The sequence below is a fragment of the Charadrius vociferus genome, unplaced genomic scaffold (assembly GCF_000708025.1).
Source record: "Charadrius vociferus isolate BGI_N301 unplaced genomic scaffold, ASM70802v2 scaffold282, whole genome shotgun sequence".
NCBI classification, from domain to species: domain Eukaryota; kingdom Metazoa; phylum Chordata; class Aves; order Charadriiformes; family Charadriidae; genus Charadrius; species Charadrius vociferus.
The window spans coordinates 5,426,854-5,447,523 of record NW_009647731.1 but is presented as its reverse complement, the minus strand read 5'-3'; the positions used below and the strand labels follow the sequence as shown (position 1 = coordinate 5,447,523).

Genomic DNA, 20,670 nt, shown 5'->3' with positions numbered 1-20,670 from the left:
CTGCCAAAGGAGAAGGCTTGGGTCACTTCCAGGCTATTCTTGGTAGGGAGTTAACAATCGTTCTTGGATCAGTATAAGGCAAAGAAGGTTATCTGCCCTCTTAATCTAGTGAAACGCTAATCACTCTATACCTTCCTGGCAACCTTTGTTAGGTCTCATTTGTATGTGTTTTCATTTTTGTACTCCAGAAAGGTAATAAATGACAAAATTGTTTAAGTATGCCTTAACCAAGATTGGCAGAATTGTAACTGTATTTTTAAATTGATGTAGTTATGTCACTGCAGGTTTTTCTAAAGGAGTGGAGCTTTGGGGGTTAATTTTGGGCATCTGCAGTTCTGTGGCACAGGATTAGAAGCAGAAGAGAGTGAGCTGGCTGTGAAAGTCCTTTAAGCAGCTTTCCTGGGAGGGAACTGTTTTCCTGACCAGCAGGTTAAGTGGCTCTTTAGTTTCCCACATCAGTCTTCATAGGAACTGAAAGAACACGGTGTCCTGAAAACAGAGTAATGTAAATGCTAACCTGTAAGGAGAGGTGTTTGGTTTGGGAGAAATTTGGGATTCAAGAGTACCCTGCCTGCTTCCTGGGTGCTTTAGTTTGTGGCGCTGTGAGGGGTCTTGCAACTGCAGTTTCTACACTGGTGTTTGCCTGTGGAGAATTCTCCTATCCTGGTGTTTGAGAGAGCAGAAGCAAACAATAATTACAGTCTCCGTGTTGGTTCTAAAAGGGTATTAGACTTTGCTCTCATTCATGCTAATGAAGGCAGTTCTCATTAATTTAATCATGAAGAAGCTAGTCGCAAAGGAGTTGTTCCCAGCAGGGTGCTCACAGGGGTTATGTATTGTTTTTGTTGCAGTGTTCTTTTTGAAGTACAGATTCATTGCTGTGGAAAGTTTGCCTTTTCATAAAATGAAATCAAAAGTGAATAAAATGTTGCAAACTTTTAATTTCTGTGACCTTGTTACTGCTCTTTTACAGAGAGCTAGTTTTAATCACAGTTGCCTTTCTGAATAATTGCCTTTTTCATGTCCTATCATTATCAGTTGAATGCAAGAATAAGGTGGAAAAAGTACAAAAAATAACAAGTCTTATCTTAACAGGAATATGTAAACAGCCAAAGCCAAAAACCCGTGCCTGCTCCTCTTTCTTTGGAACAAGCTTTGTTACCAGCTATACTTCCATCAAGGTAGATATTTTTTGGGTGTCGGGCAGAGGGAGAACAGGTTGGGGGTTATTTGTTTGTTTGTCTTTTTAGTCTTCTGCATTGCATTCCAAGCAGTGCTTGAACTCCCCAAGGGTAACCTAATTGTGTATAGAAAAACTAAAAACTTACACAGTTGTAACTGTGTAATTTGTTATGAGAGTTGCATTCGGTATGGGGAGTGTTTAAATAAGCTTGAGGAGGCTTTTTTGTTTTTTGCGACTTCTGTTGGGTTAATTTTAAATTTTTTTGGAATACCTTAGGGGAAAAATGACCCATTTAATGAAAAATGGAGGATTTGTTTTTAAACTCCACAAGCATTTCGGGTGGGTTTTGGTGTAATTCCGAAGTAAATAGGACTTGTGAGTGAGTACCCCTTGCTCGAGGAGATGACTGTCACTCAGAAATGCAAAACTGTGCTCAAGGGCTGGATCTGCATTTGTTACACAGATAGACCTTTTAGTTGAGGTCCTGGCTTGACTTGTGCAAACCTGTGTGGTCCTAGTAGAGAAAAAGTCAGTCATTTAGGTACATCCATACAGGACCTACAGGTAGGTATGTAGGTCCATACAAAAGACCATTTCTGGTTTGTAGGGAGGCTGGGCTGGAGACTGCCTTTTAGGCAGAATTGCTTAATCTACTGTTGTCCATATTCATTGAGGGGAAAGAGCTGTGGGGTGCAAATGGTGTAATGGCAAAGTCAAGAACAGCCAATAGGACCAGGCAGAAGTTCTGTATTGTGTTTTTTCTTTTGGTACTCTTATCTTGGATGGTTGTTTGGTGTGAAGAAATAATCTGGAAAAGGTGGTAGATACTAAAATTTTTGTGGAGCTTGTTACGCATAACATTTTTGTACCCTTACCAGACTGCATAGTGTTTTTTCGTGCTGTGGTTCAGGTAGCGTATAAAAAATAAATACCAGTCTAGGTTATTTTATATTTTGATCTAAATCTAAATGTCATACTGTGAATTTGTATTTTGTATGCAGACCTAATGATACTGTGCATGAAGGTACAGAGGCCTCACTGCCCAACTCCAGGGATATCACCAGTGAGCCCTTCAGAAGAGAGCTGATATCCAACTTGGCTGAGCATATTTTGTTCAGTAAGTGTTATACTATCCCTATCAGCTACCTGTATTGTTTTGCTGATTGCGTGAACTAACTTGCTGTTTGGTAGTGTGAAACCAGTTCCCTCCATTCAGGTGATCGTTTCATGACTTCAAATAGTCTCTTGACAATTCTGCATCCTTTCCTGCTCTCCCTCCTGACTTTTCAAAGTTTAATAAATTCTCTTTCTGATTAATTGCAAGCTTTTTATTCTGTTTGTTTTGTTAACTTTTGTATTCCTTGTACTGAACTTGCTGTAATCTGAAGTGTTTGGTTGTTGTATTGATACACTGATTTCTTATCATTTCATGTAAGAAGTTATTGCAGTCTTAATGGTATTTATTTAAGATTGTACTCACATGAACTCATCTAGCTGCATTGACCAATGTTGCCAGGTTTTATAGGTTGTGTGGTATATGCTTCAGTCAGTAGATCTGTGATCTGTGGTATGAGAAGCATACAAAACGGTACTTAGCTTAGTAAATGTATAAGCTTTACTCAGCCTTCTTAGTTGAAGTTACTTTAGTTTGATTTCTTTAATATTGTTGCTATATAGACATATTACATTTCGTATTTCATTCAGAAGGTACAGTTCTGTGCCACTAACACTATTATTTTTCTTTTTTAAATAGCAGATATTCTTTCACTTGTAATAATGTTCTGAACTTCCCAGGTGTTTAACAAGTTTATTTTATTTACCTCTAGCTGCTAACAAGTCCTGTGCTGTGATGTCTACCCACATCGTTGCCTGTTTGCTGCTATATAGACATAGGCAGGTAAGGCTTCCATGCTGCTCTAATAGCCAAACATTACTTTGGCCTTGTTGATTAAAAAAACAGTATGCATTTTATAATTGTATGATACTAATAAAAGGAGAAAGATGCATTTAAATTAAAGTGGATTTCAGTTAGCCTGAGTGCTGATATTTTAATTAGTAGTGGGTGCTTGAAGATAAGCCATTATTGGTGGGAAGAGAATAAATACTCATGTGGAAATAAATTTTTGTAATTTAAAATGTAGTTACGCTTTTTAAAAAGAATACATTGTTTTCATTCATTGTATTAAGATTGTGTTTTAGATCTTAAACCCATTTGCTATTGAATATGCTAGCAACTCTTCTGTTAATTTTTAAATTAGTTTTGCTGTTCTTGGTACTAGAATATTATACCATGATGGCAAAATGATACTAATGTTTAACTGAAGTCTTGTGCGTGCGACATGGAAGAATTTTTTTTTCTCCTGCAAGCGTGTTTAGCATCTTTTCTGAAATTCCTTCTGTCTCTAATTTGAAACTTGTATTGCATATAGATGAAAAATAAGTTGAAAAATACTGGTCAGATATGCAGTCTTCATAGTAGAGGACAGTATCACTATTCCTGTCAGTCCAGTCTTTCGGATTTCCTAAAATAATGGGATCAAAGAATGATTTTACAATGTGATCTGAAGCCACGTTGACAAAAACCAAGGAAAGGAAGTTCTTGCGGAAAGCTTTTCCTCAAGTACCCGAACAATTGAAGAGAAGTTCTACCAATTACAATATTCTCAGATAATTGATCATTCATTTTATAGCATAGGTAATGGAAATATGGTATCTCTAACATGTTCTTAAAGAACAACTCAGGTCTCTGCAGGTTGTGAAATAAACCAAGAAGCAAACAAAAAAACTTGGATTCTATAATAGTTGCATGGCTTTAAAATACAATTACATGTAATTCAAAACCTGTGGACTATTTCAGGAAAATATCCGTGACAATAAGTTTTTCTAATATGACAGTTGTGCTTTGGATTATTAACAATTAGTGGATAGTTTATGTGTTTGCTATATACATGGTTATGGGGTTTACAGATAAACTCCTGTGCAGAAAAACTGCTTCACTGTGTGATTCTGTTTTTATTTCTAGGGAACTGATCTTTCCAGGTTGGTAGAAGACTTTTTCTCCATGAAGGAGGAGGTCTTAGCCCGTGACTTTGACTTGGGATTTTCAGGGAACTCAGATGATGTTGTCATGCATGCCATCCACTTGTTGGGGAACTGTGTAAATATCACAAACACTAGCCGAAACAATGAGTTCTTCATCACTCCCAGCACAACGATACCTGCTGTCTTTGAACTCAACTTCTACAGCAATGGAGTACTTCATGTATTCATTAAAGAGGCCATTATTGGTATGTGTTGGGGTTTACCGAGGAAAGACTGGCTCTTGACCATGAAGTCAAAGTATCTGTACAACCTGTGCCACCCCCCATTTTCCCTGTAATTTACTTATATATATTTCTTCTCTCCTTGCTTCAGCACAGGTTTACTCTAACAATACCAATTTTAAAGTAAACTTGGTTTTGGTTTGTAAAATGTTTCGCTCGTTTTTCTCATTATCCTTTGTCTTTCTTGGAAGTATTCATATATTGGTCATTGCCTTAGGCAAGGCGCCATCAGAGTTTTGAGCCAACATGGCAAAACCTGTGCTTTCATCACTAGTGTTTTCATCAGATTCTGTTTCAATCTGACATTAATTGGACGTAAATGGAATAGTGGTGAATTCTGTCTTTATTCTTCAATTGAATGATTAATGTTTGACTGCTTTTAGGCCTAGAAATAGACGAAATGAAAGTTTTAGGTTTCCTTTGCTATAAAGCTCTTTGGAAAAATAAACTTTGCTTATATTTGTTTCTGCTCTAGCCTGCAGTCTTCATGCGGTTCAGAGTAGGAGGTACAGAAATGGTACCAATGGCGCTTCTCCCAGTTTGATTAGTCAAGAGCACCTGGTCCGAAAAGCTGCCAGCTTGTGTTACTTGCTTTCTAATGAATTTACTATATCTTTGGTAAGTAATTGCATTAATTGTCCATGTTTCACATTTTTGTTCTGATTGTAACTGTATATGTTACTTACAAGTGAATTGGTGCTTTCTTCAAGTGTCAGTTCTGGTGTGTTCACTGTAAGTACAGTCTGATGGTGCTTCAAGGAAGTGTCTAAACATCTGAATGAATGTAGTTGCATCAGAACAGTTCATCCAAAAGTTGTCTGGCCTAAGACAGCACGTGAATTAACTTGCCAAACTTCTGCACTACCTTGTTTCCTTGGCAAGGTGTGATAAAAATCAATCAGCCTGGTTTCAGGGATGCATAGTGAGCGCACGCCTGCTGCTCCTGCAGGGGCTAAGTGGGTGATGCTGGGGTGAGCCTGCAGCATTGCTGCTGTGCTGGCTTTGGGCCCTTCCTGAAACAGAAAGGCTGCTCACTCTCTCCGTCAGCTTCCCACAACTTGAGGTTGGGCTTTTTAATGCCTTCTAACAGATTTTGTGTCGCTTATGTCATTAGACCATCACAGCTATATCTGCATTCTGCCCAAACTATTTAATTATATTTTTTTTACTTAAACAAATACAAGTCTTTGAGAGTACCCACCTCATATGAGTTTGCGTAGATGATTGAAATTATGCTGGGAACTAAGGCTCCAGATTCTAACGATATTCTTAATTTGCATAGGAGTGCAATAGTCACAGTGTGCCACACCTAGTACTTAGTGGCAATTTTAAACATGGCTTGACTTTGTTTTTTTGTTTGCTTACACAACACTGTAGAGACCTGATGTTATCTCAGTTTTCAGACACTCTGTATACTTTCAATTTTAAGTGCTAGATTTTTTTTCTTATATGTAGAAGTTACTTAGAATTCTAGAGATTCTTGAATTAGTTCTTAAATTTGCATGCATATTTGTGCCTTTTTAAATGAAGCATAAGCCAAATTTAGTAATTTTGCCTGCGCAGTAATGCAGCTCATATGGTGGGGTTCTTGAATAACTTATTCCTTCTGCTTTCAGAGTTAATTGACTATTTTTTTTTTTTTAACTTAGAAAATATTTCCTACATGATTATGAACAATGTAAAAGAGGTTGGGTTTCTGATTCAGAGTTTCAAAACACACAAGGGAGTTTCTTAAACTTTTCCTTGAAATTCCAAATAATTCACTGGTATGAGTCTCAATGATTTTAGTTTTATGATGATATTATTCCAGAATTTTCAACAAACTGAACTTTGGTTAGAGGCGATTAAAGGGGGAGAATATTTAATGTGGTTTTCTACCAGTGTAGTAATGCATTTCTTCAAAAAACTTGGACAAATTTTAAATATCCTACTTCACTGTAATTTTTTTTAATGTCTGCCAGCATAAACATAACAGTGTTGCATTGGGATTGTGCTGGTAAAAGTTTAATAACTTGCTTAAAAGGAATAATACTGCTGTACCTAAAACATTCCTACTTAACAGGGAACTGGTGTTGCTGTAATAGGTATAATGGATGTGATTTTTTCAGTGTATTTCTTTTATGTCGTGCAGCCTTGCCAGGTGATATATCAAGTTTGCCATGAATCCGTGGAAAGGCTGATACAATATGGCATTCTTCTGGTGGCCGAGGTAAGGTGGTAGAGATCCTAAATGAGAGTTGTTTCTTGTACATTAGCCATAGGTAGTTTATACTGCCTAGTTGTGAGTCTAGTTCTAAATACATGCTGTTACTGAAAGCTTGTAACAACAAGTCCAGGGCTGATGCTATTCATTCTTACATTTATAAGCATCAGACATTTGGGTATAGTCATCCTGCGGTGCTGTGAATGACTGTGGGTAATTTCATTGTACTATTAAACCTACTAAGGAAGACACATATTTTATACTGTCTTGTAAAATGGGGATTTATTTATTGGAGCCCTTTCAGACTGTAGAATAGCTACATGGATGTTTACTTTCTACTCTACAGGAGTCAGTAGTCCACATCTTTTGTCATTCTTTGATGCCTTTATATCAATCTTGAAATTATTGTAAAGCTCCCCTGCTAGCCCAATTTGCAGTTTCAGGAGGTACTGGAGTCGCTGGGTGGTGCAATCTGCCAGAGGCGTACACTGTAAAGAAAGCCTGGGGACCGGGGCAGCTGTCTCAGCACGCCTTTGCTTCCCAAACCTTTCTTGTGCGCAGTAAACAAACCTTGGCGCCCAGGAGGAAGCGACAAAATTTAAAGAGCACATGGCAAAGGGTTATATATTTGTCTGCTTCCTTCTTGCAGCTCTCTGGTTTCAAAGGAGGCTAGAGCTGTTTCTGGTGTATTTGTTAGTGGCCACTGCTTCACTCTAATCTTACTGCATGCTTTTTGATACATGCTTCCATTTTCAATATATGTAACCATAGGTGCTATTTACTTGATACACCTGGATATTATACATTCTCCTTCTTTGGAGTTACTACTGCTTGTTTTTTATCTGAACTACTGACATGTTGTCACGCATTAGATTGTAATCATTATTAGACCCGAAAATGAATGCTAATCAGAGGATTAGGAAGAAACCTGTATGTTCCATGCCTGGGGACAGATGAGGAAAATAGGTGTGGACAGCAGTAGATATACAGCTCTGTCTACTCAAGTATGAAACCTGTCTTGAGGGTTCTTCTATAAGTTTCAGATGCTGAATCTGGTACTTTGCTGTTTGTAGCTTGGATACAGATAGCTATTAGGCAGTATATAAATATTTGTCTGTGTTATCTGATATACACCACGGATGGAACATTTGAATGCTTAAAAAGGAGATATATTCCATCGGTAAATTTCTTAAACTTAGAAAACCTCTGTACCTGCTTACTACTTTTAACACGTTAAGAATATTGTGACGGTAATCACATCTATGAGGTGTCTGTTATCCATTTGGTTTTAATCTTTGCTGATTCCCATTTCTAAGTGGAATAACTGTATGTGGGGGTCTTTCCTCAGAGACTTAGCACTGATGACCTTTGAAAAATCTGTCTGTTCTACTACTTTGAGCAAAAGAAATAATGGTGAAAGATTGACACTAAGGCTTCCCTGATTGAGCGTATGTTTGCTATCTCTAAAACTCATCTCTGAACATGCATTGTTGAAATTGAATGTTGCATCACATCAGACACTGATCAGTCAGGTGGAGTATTTCTGTTGCACCTCAGTTACTGTACACCTGAACTTCTGACATACCTGCGTTATTGCACAACAGAATGAAAACACTATTAAAGTAGATCTTGTATGTGTATGTTTGTCACTTATGTTTATTTGTCTCTAGTGGATTACCTCACTGTGCCCTTGCAAGGGAACGTTACAATACTTTACCACTTTACTGATTAACGGTTTTACTAAAATAGATGAAAAGCAAACAAAGAACTCTCTTTCGCTCACAATATTCAAGTTAAGAAATTCCACCAATGGTATTCTTGCTGTCATGCACTCATCTCAAAAGCCTAAAGAAATGTGTATTTACCTAAGACACCTACCTGCCAATAAGTATAAGTGTCCTTGCTCTGAGGGTGGATTACTGTGGGGCATTTGTAAACTAAACTTGGATGGTGCTTGTCAGGGTGATTAGCAGAAGGGAATTGCTGTGATGCAACAGGGGGAGGGGTCTTAATGTCTCAACATAATCAAGGTTTAAACAATTTAGGGCCTTTGTGATTAAAACTGGCTTGTTCGGTTCTAACCAGTCTCTCACATGGGGCCAAATGCAAGAACAGCATCATTAGAGGCAGTAAGTTACCACTTACAAATAGCAACTTTAATTCTATATTAATAGAGATTTCAGCTGTTGTAATAAAGACAGTTTACTCTGGTTTTAAGTCAACAGTAGTACAGAGGTTAGCAACATCCACATCCAGATAGCATCTCAACTTTCTGTCCAAACAATTTAAAACACTTTCTTGGCAACTGCTACTGCATGGCCTCTGGTAGGAAGATTCAGCAACAGTTGCAAAGATTTTTACTTTCATGTGACAGGCAAACTAAAGAAAAACACTCTTTTTCACCAAACGTCTCTCTTCTGTGTTTGTCTCAACCCTGTCTGGTTTTGGGTCTCACCTGCTTTCATTAAATATTGGTCAATGAATGGGCTGATTAAGTCAGATGAGATTATAAAATAAACCTATTGTTTGCCTGGATTTGGGGGTTTTACCTATTTACTGTTTTTTCTTTCAAATTTAAGCAGGATGATCAGGAAGATGTTAGCCCCAGTCTTACAGAACAGCAATGGGATAAAAAAATCCCTGAGCCGTTATCTTGGAGAAGTGATGAGGAAGATGAAGACAGTGATTTTGGAGAAGAGCAGAGAGATTGCTACCTGAAGGTAATACTACCCTGAGGCTAAGAACGTTGAAGCTTGTTGCAAGAGATGCAAACTACTTCACTAGTTCGGGAGGGGTAATGATAATTTGGGTTTTTTGCTGGTTGTCAGTGTTAGTCTGCTGTATTTTTCTACAGTCAGTAAAACACCTTTCTCTCCTTCCGATGGGGAAAACAGCTGAAGAAACATCAAATAATCTTGTAGGATGGTGGAAGGGCAATGATTAGTGTCATGAAAACTGATAAAGGCTTAAGTATCTTAGTGTCTAAATGTTTTATTCTTTACTGACAGCACACACTCTAAAAGGGGCATGTCTGGTTGGTATTTATTTTCAGCATAAATTTTGCTTCATAGATTGATCATGTTGATTTTAGACATATTACCAGTTTTCTTACACAAACACTCTTTAGGGTATCTTGTTAACACTTGGAAACCTATGTCCATCTCTGTGAGTGTATGGTAGCCCTTCTGTTAGCTGCAGAACAGTATGATGTCTTTAATCTTATCTTAGGAAAATAGTTATTGGAGGACAAAAAAGTAGCATTGATCTGTGATGTACTGTGTCTGTTTTGTCCGTCGTGGTAAACTGGTTTTCTGCTATGTTTTCATAACGTGCTGCGTTATGCCCCTGTACTCCTTTTTGTCCTAAGAGTTATCTGGGCTGCCATTTTGCTGTGCATTGTGTTGCAGGTCATTTCTTGTTTCCACTGGTCTCTGTCACTTAAGCTCCTGTTGCCCTTTCTTAGGTCAGCCAGTCTCAAGAGCACCAGCAGTACATCACTTTCCTGCAGAGGTTGTTGGGTCCTTTATTGGAGGCATACAGCTCTGCTGTCATCTTCGTGCACAATTTTAGTGGGCCAGTTTCAGAGTCCGAATACCTTCAAAAGTTACACAGGCACTTAATAAGCAGGACAGAGAAGAATGTTGCTGTATATGGTATGTTAAACTGGTTTTGGAACTGGATTTGATTCATTCTGTTCCTCCTAGCACAAGGTAGCCTAAATTCAATTGCAGTTTGTTTACCTCTGGGTTTTCTTTCTTGCAGCTGAGAGTGCTACCTACAGTCATGTGAAAAACGCAGTGAAAGTCTTTAAGGAAATTGGGGTAAGTGTTCAGCGATCGAAGTTGGAGACTGTCAAGTTTCATTTTAAAAACAAGCACAATTTTGACAATTCATGGAATCTGTTCAGTGTCAGTTTAAAATTGGTGAATGTATCCGTGCAAATGTATTGTGGGGTTTGAGCATTTTTTCCGTAAGACTCAGGACTGCAGGAAAAGAGCAGGCACTGCAGAACAGGGCACTTATTGCCCCTGAGAAAACCTGTCTAGATGATGACTAGACATTTTTATTCATAGCTCTACCACTCCATGTCCTTATTTCACATCAGTGACAAAGTTGGAAGGCTGAGAGCATGCTCTGCGCTTAGTAACAGCTAAATTTAAGTTTGAAGGACTACTTAAATCTTCAAAAAGTATTAGTTATTGAAGTTTGGCTTACAAGTGATTGATGGTCCAGGAGAAACATCCTAATAAACCTCCAGTGTCCATCATGAGGATATAGGTGTTCTTTAAAATAAAGGATGAGTTTTGCACTTTACCGCTAGCGTTTCAAATTTTAAATCGCCTATCTAGATTTTGCAAATAAAGAGTTTTTCTTTCATCAGAATGATATGGCTTCCTGAATGCCAGATGGGATTTAGCGTTATAATTATGAAGGCATCAGCATTTAGGCAAAGTATTGCTAGATAAGGGGTTTGAAGCCTTATGAGCTAACACTAGTTAACCTATAGTAAAGCCTATAGTAAAGGTGTCTTCCTGTAGACTGTGGGAGCTGTGAAGAAAGCACATATCAAATCCATCGTTTTAGTTCTAGTTTATTCTGCTGTTGGAAAAGTGGAACTAGATAAACATCTGCTGAGCATCTATTCAGAGCATAGCATCTGAATTTATGTTTTCAAAGTGCTTACACTTTCATTTCAGGTGCCTTTTGAGTGCGTGTTTTATCCCTTGCTGTTAGGAGTTGGCTGTTTATTGTGCTGTGCTTATTTCTTAATTTCTCTTCTTCCGTACCCCTTGAAGGGCTTCAACATTGAGTGAATTCTAATAATACCTAAAGGCATTGCCATCTAAGCCTTCAATAAAGGGGGGAGGAAAAAACCCAACTTGTAAATGAGGGCAATTTTAGTATAGACCATAAAATTTTAATCACAAGAGAAAGGAGATTCCTTTAACATGGTCACACTCTCATCTATTCATGCTGTGCTTTAGGTTTTCAATCAGACGAAACAAAGAAGAGACACCATTCTGGAACTAAGCACTACGTTCCTACCTCAGCGCAACAGGCAAAAACTACTGGAATTCATCATGAGCTTCATGGTATTATAGACTACATAGAGCACCTTTGTCCAGGGACATGGAGACAGGTTTTGAGACTGTGTCAAAGCCTTGGGGACATTTGCTAATCCTTCAAAGTGTAAGGTGCCACTGTCTGGGTAAGGCCTTCTCTGACTTGAACTACTGGAAGACAAGTGCCTTCTTATGTATGCATTTTTGGGTTTCTTACAGTCCCAATCCTGTTGTAATCCAGCGATACTCAGATGACACTTTGGATACAAGTAATTAAACATGTTGCAAAAAATAAGATAAATTATTAGAATTAGGTTTAAAATGAAGAGTGAAGTTTTATCAGTGTTATGTTTTAAATATACTTTTAAAGACTGTAACAGATGCACAAATGCACATATTTGTGATCTGTAGCTAACCCTGAGATCTTGAGTTTAGTGGCAACACAGCTTATGTCATAAACAAATAACTTTCATTCCTATTCAGTTTTATTGTTTTAAAAAAATGGTTTAAAAATTTTGCTTTGGCAGGATATATTTCATGGATAAAGCCATAGTTTTTCATAAATGTTAACATAAATGCCAAAATTCTAATGAGAATAACAGTTACAGACATCTGAGAATAAAGATCATGTAGCAGATGATTGTGAGAAACATTGTTAGCAGGCACACCTTGCACTATTAGAGCTGTGTAAGTGCAGTGGTAAATTGCACTAATCACTGCTGTCATGAAGAATGTGAGAGTAGCGTTCTTGTTTTTATTATGGCATCTGTTGTTCAGCCAGCTGAAAGTCAGGAGACAGTTGCCTGAATGTGAATATCTTGTAAAATCTTAGATTATTATTTAATTGAAAAAAGCTATTAAGTTTTTTGGGTTTTTTTTTAATTAATAGGATGTCAGATATCTTTTTTTTTTTTTTAAAGTGGACTAAAGACGTGATTTGGTGAAATAATTTTTAATTTTCGCCCTAAAAATTTCAGCAATAACTTTTGCAATTCTTTGGAAACAAGTGTTCATATGGTATTCTGTTGCTGAGCAGATCTAAATTGGTATGAAGTAGTAACCTCTAGAAACACAGAAATATCATAAAGAATGTACTTTTGACTGTGATTTAACTGACTTACAAAAGAAAAAAAAATCGTAGACAAAATGAATGATGGATAAATTCTGTCCTATGAAACAGGACTCTGGTCTTGCAATTTGATTCTTTTGCATGGAGGACTTGCACTGTAGATTTCATCTTTCCTTCATGTGAGCGGAGATTAGATTGCAAGCTGGAGTCCTGTATTTAGTACAGCTGATCTAGCTGAAGCAATAACTTGGTGGTATGTGAAGCTGGTTTGCTTGTGAAATGTGGTTTTCCTCATTTAGATTGCCTTCTATATGAGGGAAATCAAACATTTCAATTACTGCAATGTTTCGCTTGATTCTTGCGTCCTGGCCTTGTGAGCAATCCCCCAAACTTCATCTTGTAATCTCTATTGCTTAACATAAATCCGGAAAAGCATACTTGAATCCCAGCATTTGCACTGTTGCGCCAGCACAAAACTGATGCACACGATTTGAGTTTGTGGCCAAGGAGCTTGCATTTGTACTGCACATTTGTCAACAACAATATTTCTGTAAATTTTTTTATTAAATGCTATTAATATTTGAAACCTGCGGTTTATAGTTTATTAGCATTATACTGTTAGCACTGTGAGACGCATGTGTTTTGTCACTAAACCAGGTGCTCTACAACACTTTAAGAATTTCTGAACCAAAGCTACATTAATACAGATAGAAACCGACCCTAGAGTCGCTTTTGTTCTTACATCCTTCTGCTGTCTCAGCAGGATAGTGACTACATCGCACATAATTTGTTTTGTGAAGTCTACTAGCTATTTAGAAAACAGTTTCATCTCATACTAGCTAATGTGCACTGTTCGTTAACCTGGTGAATGAATGCTCCATGGTTGTTGCTGATGGCTTCCATTTAATGTCAAAAAAAGACTAGGTGCTTCTAAATAACGAGCTCTCGTAGTTTACTGCATTTCAGTAAATCTGAAGTGTACTAACAGTGAAGATTGTACATTAAAAAGCTTTTTAAAAATGAAGCAATATGAAGCAAACAAAACTTGAGTTGTGTTATGAAGAATGTTCTGCCAGCTGACGTATTAGTTACCATAAAGCCCAGGAGTCCTGTGGTCACTGGAGTGTTCTGGCTAGGTTTTGCAACTAAGATAACTTATGGCTTACATTAAAAAAAATATATATAAAAAAATCTGGTTAATATAAATCAGTGAGTGGGTAGGATAATAATGCATGTGAATACACATTAATGAATACATTTAGTATGCAGAGGGAGGGGGCACCTCTAAAACTGGTTTGGTATTGTATGAAAAAATCCTGCACGTGAGAAGTCAGTCCTATGAATCATATGCCACTGGAAGCCTTTGCATTCTGCAGCAAGTGTGTATGTATACATATATATGCAAGCGTGTATATTATGACACACGACAACTATGCTTTTCCCTGAAAATAAAGCACAGAATATGAAATTATCAGGCTGTAACAGTCAAAAAACTAAACCTAACACTTTTGCACTGTATTTACACCTTCAGTGTCTTCTGATTTTCTTAACCTCTCATGTTTCCTTTGCTGATAGAATGCCAGGTTGAGTTAATTTCAGTAAAGTTAACCAGTAAAGAAGAACTGACTGGCCCTGAATTACCACAAATGTATTGTAAGGCTCTCCTCTTACAAAGACTGACACGAGTCTCGTCATTCTTATGAGCATATTACTCAGGTGTGCTAGTCCTTTTGGGCCAGGATCTTTCATGATATGAGAAACTTAACCTTTCCATGTGCATCCTTTAGATCTCACATTTTTAGAGTGATGACAACGTAGAATTTCACTTCCCATGCTGGTACAGCTGCCCAGGCCCCCGTGGATCACAAACTTGTTAATACATTTGCTTTCTACTCCCACTGACGTTGGAGGCATACCTGCCTTCTCTTTGACAGTATAGGGCTTTATTCACCTGTATTGATTAGGAAGCACGTACACACGCTTGCGTTCAACAGCCTGCCTGCTCCTCAAAGAAGTATCCGAATCACCAGGTAGAAGAAGGCTGAGCTGGGAGGTGATGTAAGATACTGTTGCTCTTGTGTTTCTGTGCTAATGAGCCTGATACTGCTTCCTTGAGAATGTTACCACGTTTTACCTGTTACGTGTAATGCTGTGTCTGTTGTAGAAGCACAGAGGTGCACTGGAGTCATTTTAATAAATTAAACTGTTTGCTAATATGACATTTAACAAGCTCTCGTTGTGTTTTTTTCTTTTGTTTTGGTTTTGTTTTGTTTTAAATAACCGGCTAAGACAATTCATTCAAGCACTCTGTCCCATTCCAAGTAGTTTCTGAAGTTAAACCATGAAAAGCTTCCACTGCAGGTGTCTCTCTACCAGTGTACGTACTGGAGCAGAACCATTTAAAAAGCGGGTCAAGGTGACATCCTGACTCTGGGTTGCTGTCTGTTTTGTTGTGCAGTGGAGGTGCTATTTTGCCTCTCTGTGTCCCCAGCCCCACAAGGCTCTTGTATGCGGCTTCTTCTTTCAAAGGTGCTAAAAGTTCCTCTCGCCGTACAGGGAGGGGTGGCTCATTCAGGAGTCTGGGAGGGCTCTGGTGCAGCAGACTGTCCCTTCTCCTCCTGATTTCAAGCTGACCTGGAGCGCAATAAGCACCTGTCAGCAATTCTGACAGCATCTGGCAAATGTGAATCAATTGGAGTGGGGCTTTAATATAATAAAACCTGCATAGATGATCATTACTTAAATTGAGAAGGAGGGATGCTGTTTCACCCTTCAGAAAAAGAAAAAAAAGAAGGTGTAATCAACTGATTCTTTAAGAGGCCTCCAGCAATGTTCACATGCAAGCAAGGCTCCATTAATTGACAAATCTGGGCTGAGGTAGGAAACTAAAATCCAATTATTGTCAATAGCTTGAATAAAACGCAATTCTTATTGGTGATGACCTTCCATGTTATTCTTTCTGTAAATGTCCTCCTATTTCTCAGTCTTTTAAAATCCCAAATGTCAGATAAAGCACTTATCTCTGGTTTTTGCTTAATTTGGTTTCCTTGTAATAAAAGCTTGTCAGGCTTATTTAGAAGGATCACTTGATTTGAGCGCTCTGCTTTGTTCTCTCTTGTGGTACACCAAATTTTCAGGGTAAGATCCACATTGATCTGAATTGCTGCTTGAAACATTTTCGTTTCAGTCTTTTATAGATGTTCATTGCACTTTGCATTTGCTGGGTGAGAAGCATCATCCTTATTAATTCTTCTGTAAGTTGGCCCACCTGTTAATGTAATTGTCCAAAAAGTATCATAGTGGTGCTGTTATTAGAATAAGGCTTTTGAGAAGAAACGTGTATGAAAAGTTGATCGCTGTGTGTTACGCCGAAGTTCAGACATGAGAGATCGTAAGCCCCAAAGAGACATTTCGATTTCATCTGCCATAAAGCATTGACAGTTACAGAAACAAAAGCAATTTAATTAGTTATTGTATTACTATTAGTTATACAAATACATGCATATGTAATTAGGCAGTGCAATATTTCAATAAAAGATGGATGTGAAAATTGCTATGAGTAATTTGCATAAAAAGGATGTTCTCCAGCATGGTAATAATATTGGTTCTTAAACTGATAGTACTTGCAATGTCTGGGTCTCAGATGTTTTACAGGGTGACAATCTCTGACAGATGAGGATCAGATAATGGGGCTGAGGCCATGCATGGGTTCAGTGACACCCATGAACCTATTCTTTTGCTCCTAACTTGTATTTTCGTTAGCAAGCGATAGTAGTTGGAGGAAGGCTGCATGTGTACAGGTACTAAGCGTATTTTTTTTCTCTCCTTAAAGCACAATTCATAGTCAGAATGGAAGAATTATGGAGCGGAAGAATTACTATTAGTAGTGGACACAATTCCACTAGCATCTGTTCTGAGTCTCATCTATTCAGTCCCTTCATTAGTGACCTGGAGAATGGAAGAGAGAGTTTGCTCTTTACGTTTGTAGATAACAGGATCTGGGAGAGCCGGGTAGTACAGTCGAGGTTGTCATGATCCCAATGGTAATGATACATTTTTGGAAAGATCTGAAGGTAAAAAGAAGAATGCAATTCAACCAGGGAAGTAGAAGGTATTACAGCGGAGAGAAGAAAAACTAAATGCTCAGGCACAGGAGAGGAAATAAACTGGCTGTGTAGCAATTCCTTGGAGAAAACTCCGATTTACTGGCAGATCAAAAGCAGAACGTGAGTCAAAAGTGGCATGCTGGTATGGAAAGGGCAGACACCTTACGCCTGCGCATGAACGGCAAACACAGGGCAAAACTTTCCAGTCCATTCGGATTGATAAGGTCCCAGCTGGGACACCAGGTTCTGTTTGAGCAGCTCTGTTTGAAGGATGATATGGGCAAGATGGAAGGGGAAAAAAACAGCTTTTATTTCCCCCCTTGTGGAAAAGAAGAGAAGAATCTGGATTATTCCCTGGATATGGGAGTACCCAGGTTGGATGAAAGTAGTGAATTTAGTCTTCAGTTACAGTGGAAAGAATCAGGTTAGATACCGTAAAATATTTTTACTGTAAACATAGAGAAGCACCAAAATAGACGGCCCGAGTGGGCTGATGTTTCCCTTGTTCTGGGTGTTGGGTCCCTGTCCCCGTCCCCATCCCTGTCCCTGTCCCTACCAGTTGTGCCATGTGGTGGTGAGCAGAATGGACGGGAGGTGAAGATCTGCTCTCCAGGTCCGGGTGCCTTTCCCAGGTGAACCAGAAATGGATGTGTGCAGAAGCAGCTTGGTCGGGCTGCTGGGTCTGGTGGTCTAGCTGGCTCTTTAGCCCAGAGTTATGCTTCTTGTTCCGTCAGTAGTTCAGGAATAAAATACAGGAGGGCTTTGTTAAGGTTGTTCTGTAAGACTGTTTGTTTAGTGTCAAAAGGCACATGGCGTGCCAGCAGTGATGAGGAAAGGAGTAAAGAAGAAACTGGGTAACACCACTGTGCCTCTGCACTGCATCTTGAGTGTTGTGTGAGTGTTTTCACGGAGAGCCGTGTAGGAGCCTCCTGCCTCTGCCACCGGTAAAATCCCCGGTGACTGGAATATGGGTGAGGAATCTTGCCCCTGACTTTTTCACCTTCCAGGCTGTTCTTGGCAGATTACACTAACAAATTACAAATTAACCCTGTAATCTTTCAACAGATTACAGTTTAACTCTGACCCTGCTTTGGAAGTGCTGAAAGCGGAGCTACAGTACCCGAGTTTTGGGTTTACCGCTGCCCTGACGATTGCGTTATCTCAGGAGTTCAGGCTCCAGTGATTGTATCTACGCAAAGAAAACAACAACATTTATAAATGCCACAGAGTTGACAGTGGCACTGGTTTAGCATAATGCGTTTCCTTTGGAAGGCTTTCCAGGATCCCCCAAAAATACTTAAGCGACCTCTCTAAGTGAGCTCCGTGCTGTGTGATGGCTGCCGCGTGATTGGTACCCAAGGGGGTTTGTTAACAGTTAGTTGGAGCATGTCTAGAAAACCAATGTCCCACCTTTCGTTTATTGTCCTCCTTCAGATGAGGCTAAGGAAGAGCTGATGGAGTGGGTTTATTTCCCAGTTAAGCATTTTGCATATCTATGGAAAGTTTCACAGCCTGACCTTATGTCTACATTAATATAAGTCTTCTCTAAATTTAGCTGAAGCCTAATGTTAGCGGTGGTGCTAGGCGTCTTTCAGAATCATGCTTCCGCTTGTCTCTGCAGGATGGAGAAGGCCAATTAAACTACTACCTGTCAGAAGGCTGTAAAAGCCCTTTTTCAGTGTCGATATTTCCCCTTCATTAAACTTAATTATCATAATGCAGCACCTTTGCCTACAAACCTCTCCCTTTGTCCCTCTGGCTGGCCATTTACAGCCTCCAGTTTCCCCAGCTGCTTCTTCCTGTGTGCTCTAAGTTTGGACACTCATCATCCTCGTGACCGTTCGTCTTCCCAGGTGCTTCTCATCGTCCTTCTGAACAGCAACTCTTTGGTTGGGTGACTCAGCTGTCTCATTCCAACAGAGCCCCCAAAATATAAAAATAAGCTCCTTTAAAATCCAGACGCAATAATTAAAAATACTGAATAATTTTTTACTTTTTTTTTTCCTATCAGAAAATCCTTCTTCTTTAAAAATTGATGTGTTAAAAAGCAGGTATATTTATGCATTTGCTTATTTATTTTGGCGAGGTGTTTGTGAAAGAACTAAATCTGAAGAAAGACTCCGCATTGAAGTAGTGGCTTTGTTCAGTTTGGGGCTTTGAAAGTGAAGGTAGAACAAGCTTTTTCTCAAAAAAGTTTTCCATAAAACCTTTCAACAAAACAATTGGGTTTGAAATGTTTGCGATGTTTCATTCAGCTGTCACTGAAATGTCATTAATTTCCTCTTGCTTTTGGAGACTAGCTTGATTAATCCAGTAATATTTGTTTTCCTTAGTAAATATTATTTGTTATTTTTGAAAATGATCAGTCTGACTCAATGAGGTGAACTTTAATGCTATGTTGCTGTTTCCAGAATAATATGTTCTATACAAAGAAACTATGTTTTGAGGAACCCATACTACAAGGCACATTCCTGGAACAATTTTTTTTAAATCCCCAAAATAATTCATTCCATGCAATGAAGTGAATGTTCCCTGTCTGTAAGAAATGGGGAATTTTAGACATGTTTGTGTTAACATTTAAGTAATACTTAGATATAATGTGAATTAATTCTGGTTCTAAGTTTTAGAATTCCTCCGTTCTTCCTTCAACACTGCGGATTCTGTCCCTTTTGCCCCGAATTGTTTCCCTTTGTCCAAGAGTCGGGGAAAACTGTTTTAGATATTAGGAGAATTCTATCCCTTTACTCGCTGTAATCATTAACCCCAGTTGTAGTTTAAGGAAGTCTGAAGCAAAGAAGCGTAGAAATGTTAGAAGCTGCTGTTTCTGGCTGTACTCCAGAGAGTTAGGAGAGCGAACCAGGGCAAGAGGTTGTGTGTTTGTTTATGTCTTTTAATTGATTTATACGAAGTTATCCCTTTGCAGATGCAGAAGGCAGTAATAATGAAAAATGTTGGAACCCATGACACATGTAGTTAATTTTCTGAACTAAGTAAATTAAGTACAAATTGGTTATTAATAATTCAAAGCAAAATGCTAGATAAGAAATTGGAGCAGCTTGTCTATCATTTTCAACCATTAAAAGATTAGTCTGAGCAAGACAGTCCAAGGCTCACTTATCTCTTGTTAAAGCCTCACTTCTTCATTTATTAAGGAATCAGATCTAAATGATGCAGCAGGTTTGAGGCACTGCTGCTGCAATCTCCTGGTGTGTTGTGCCCCGTTGCAGTCTTGGGATGAGCTGAAAGGTGGGTTCAGTGCCGGAGATGTTTGGTATGTGGGACCTCCTGGAGAGAGCCTGGTCTTTTCCTCGGGGATTGTTATCACAGGTCATGTGAAAAGGTGAAGAGCTGAGAGGGTGGGGAGGGTTGGGAGGGCTGTGCACTGGAGGGACGTCACATTGATCTGTGGAGATACAGGACTCATCTCCTGGCTCTGAGAGGGTCTCCAGATGTGACCCTGGGAAGACCGCTTAATGCTCTATGTTAGAAAGCCCTTCGGTGCCCGAGACATGACGGCGTGGTGCCCTGCGGTACCCAAGTCCTGGGAGCAGGGCTGGAGGATGGACTGATGCCTCCGCAGTGCCGCAGGTTTTAACATGCACGGTGCTGAGTCCTACTGTGCTGGCAATGCCGAAGTGCCTCTTGGTGCTGTGCACCTCTGCCCCATCCCTGTCCCTGAGCGGGACAAGCGGTCCCTGCTCAGCCGCTCCATGGCAGGGATGG

General features: G+C 39.1%; 1 protein-coding gene across 1 annotated transcript in view; it reads left to right on the top strand.

Annotated features, from left to right (window-relative positions):
- The window catches only part of GPAM (glycerol-3-phosphate acyltransferase, mitochondrial), a 28,010-nt gene extending 15,792 nt beyond the window's left edge, over positions 1-12,218 (top strand). Inside the window, exons 11-20 of the mRNA XM_009881630.1 lie at positions 1,096-1,181; positions 2,185-2,300; positions 3,010-3,080; positions 4,206-4,470; positions 4,982-5,124; positions 6,638-6,715; positions 9,289-9,429; positions 10,173-10,362; positions 10,472-10,530; positions 11,695-12,218. Coding sequence (XP_009879932.1) covers positions 1,096-1,181; positions 2,185-2,300; positions 3,010-3,080; positions 4,206-4,470; positions 4,982-5,124; positions 6,638-6,715; positions 9,289-9,429; positions 10,173-10,362; positions 10,472-10,530; positions 11,695-11,811 — 1,266 coding nt within the window. The 3' untranslated portion in view covers positions 11,812-12,218. The remainder of the gene's footprint in view (positions 1-1,095; positions 1,182-2,184; positions 2,301-3,009; positions 3,081-4,205; positions 4,471-4,981; positions 5,125-6,637; positions 6,716-9,288; positions 9,430-10,172; positions 10,363-10,471; positions 10,531-11,694) is intronic.
- Positions 12,219-20,670: the final 8,452 nt, after the last annotated feature.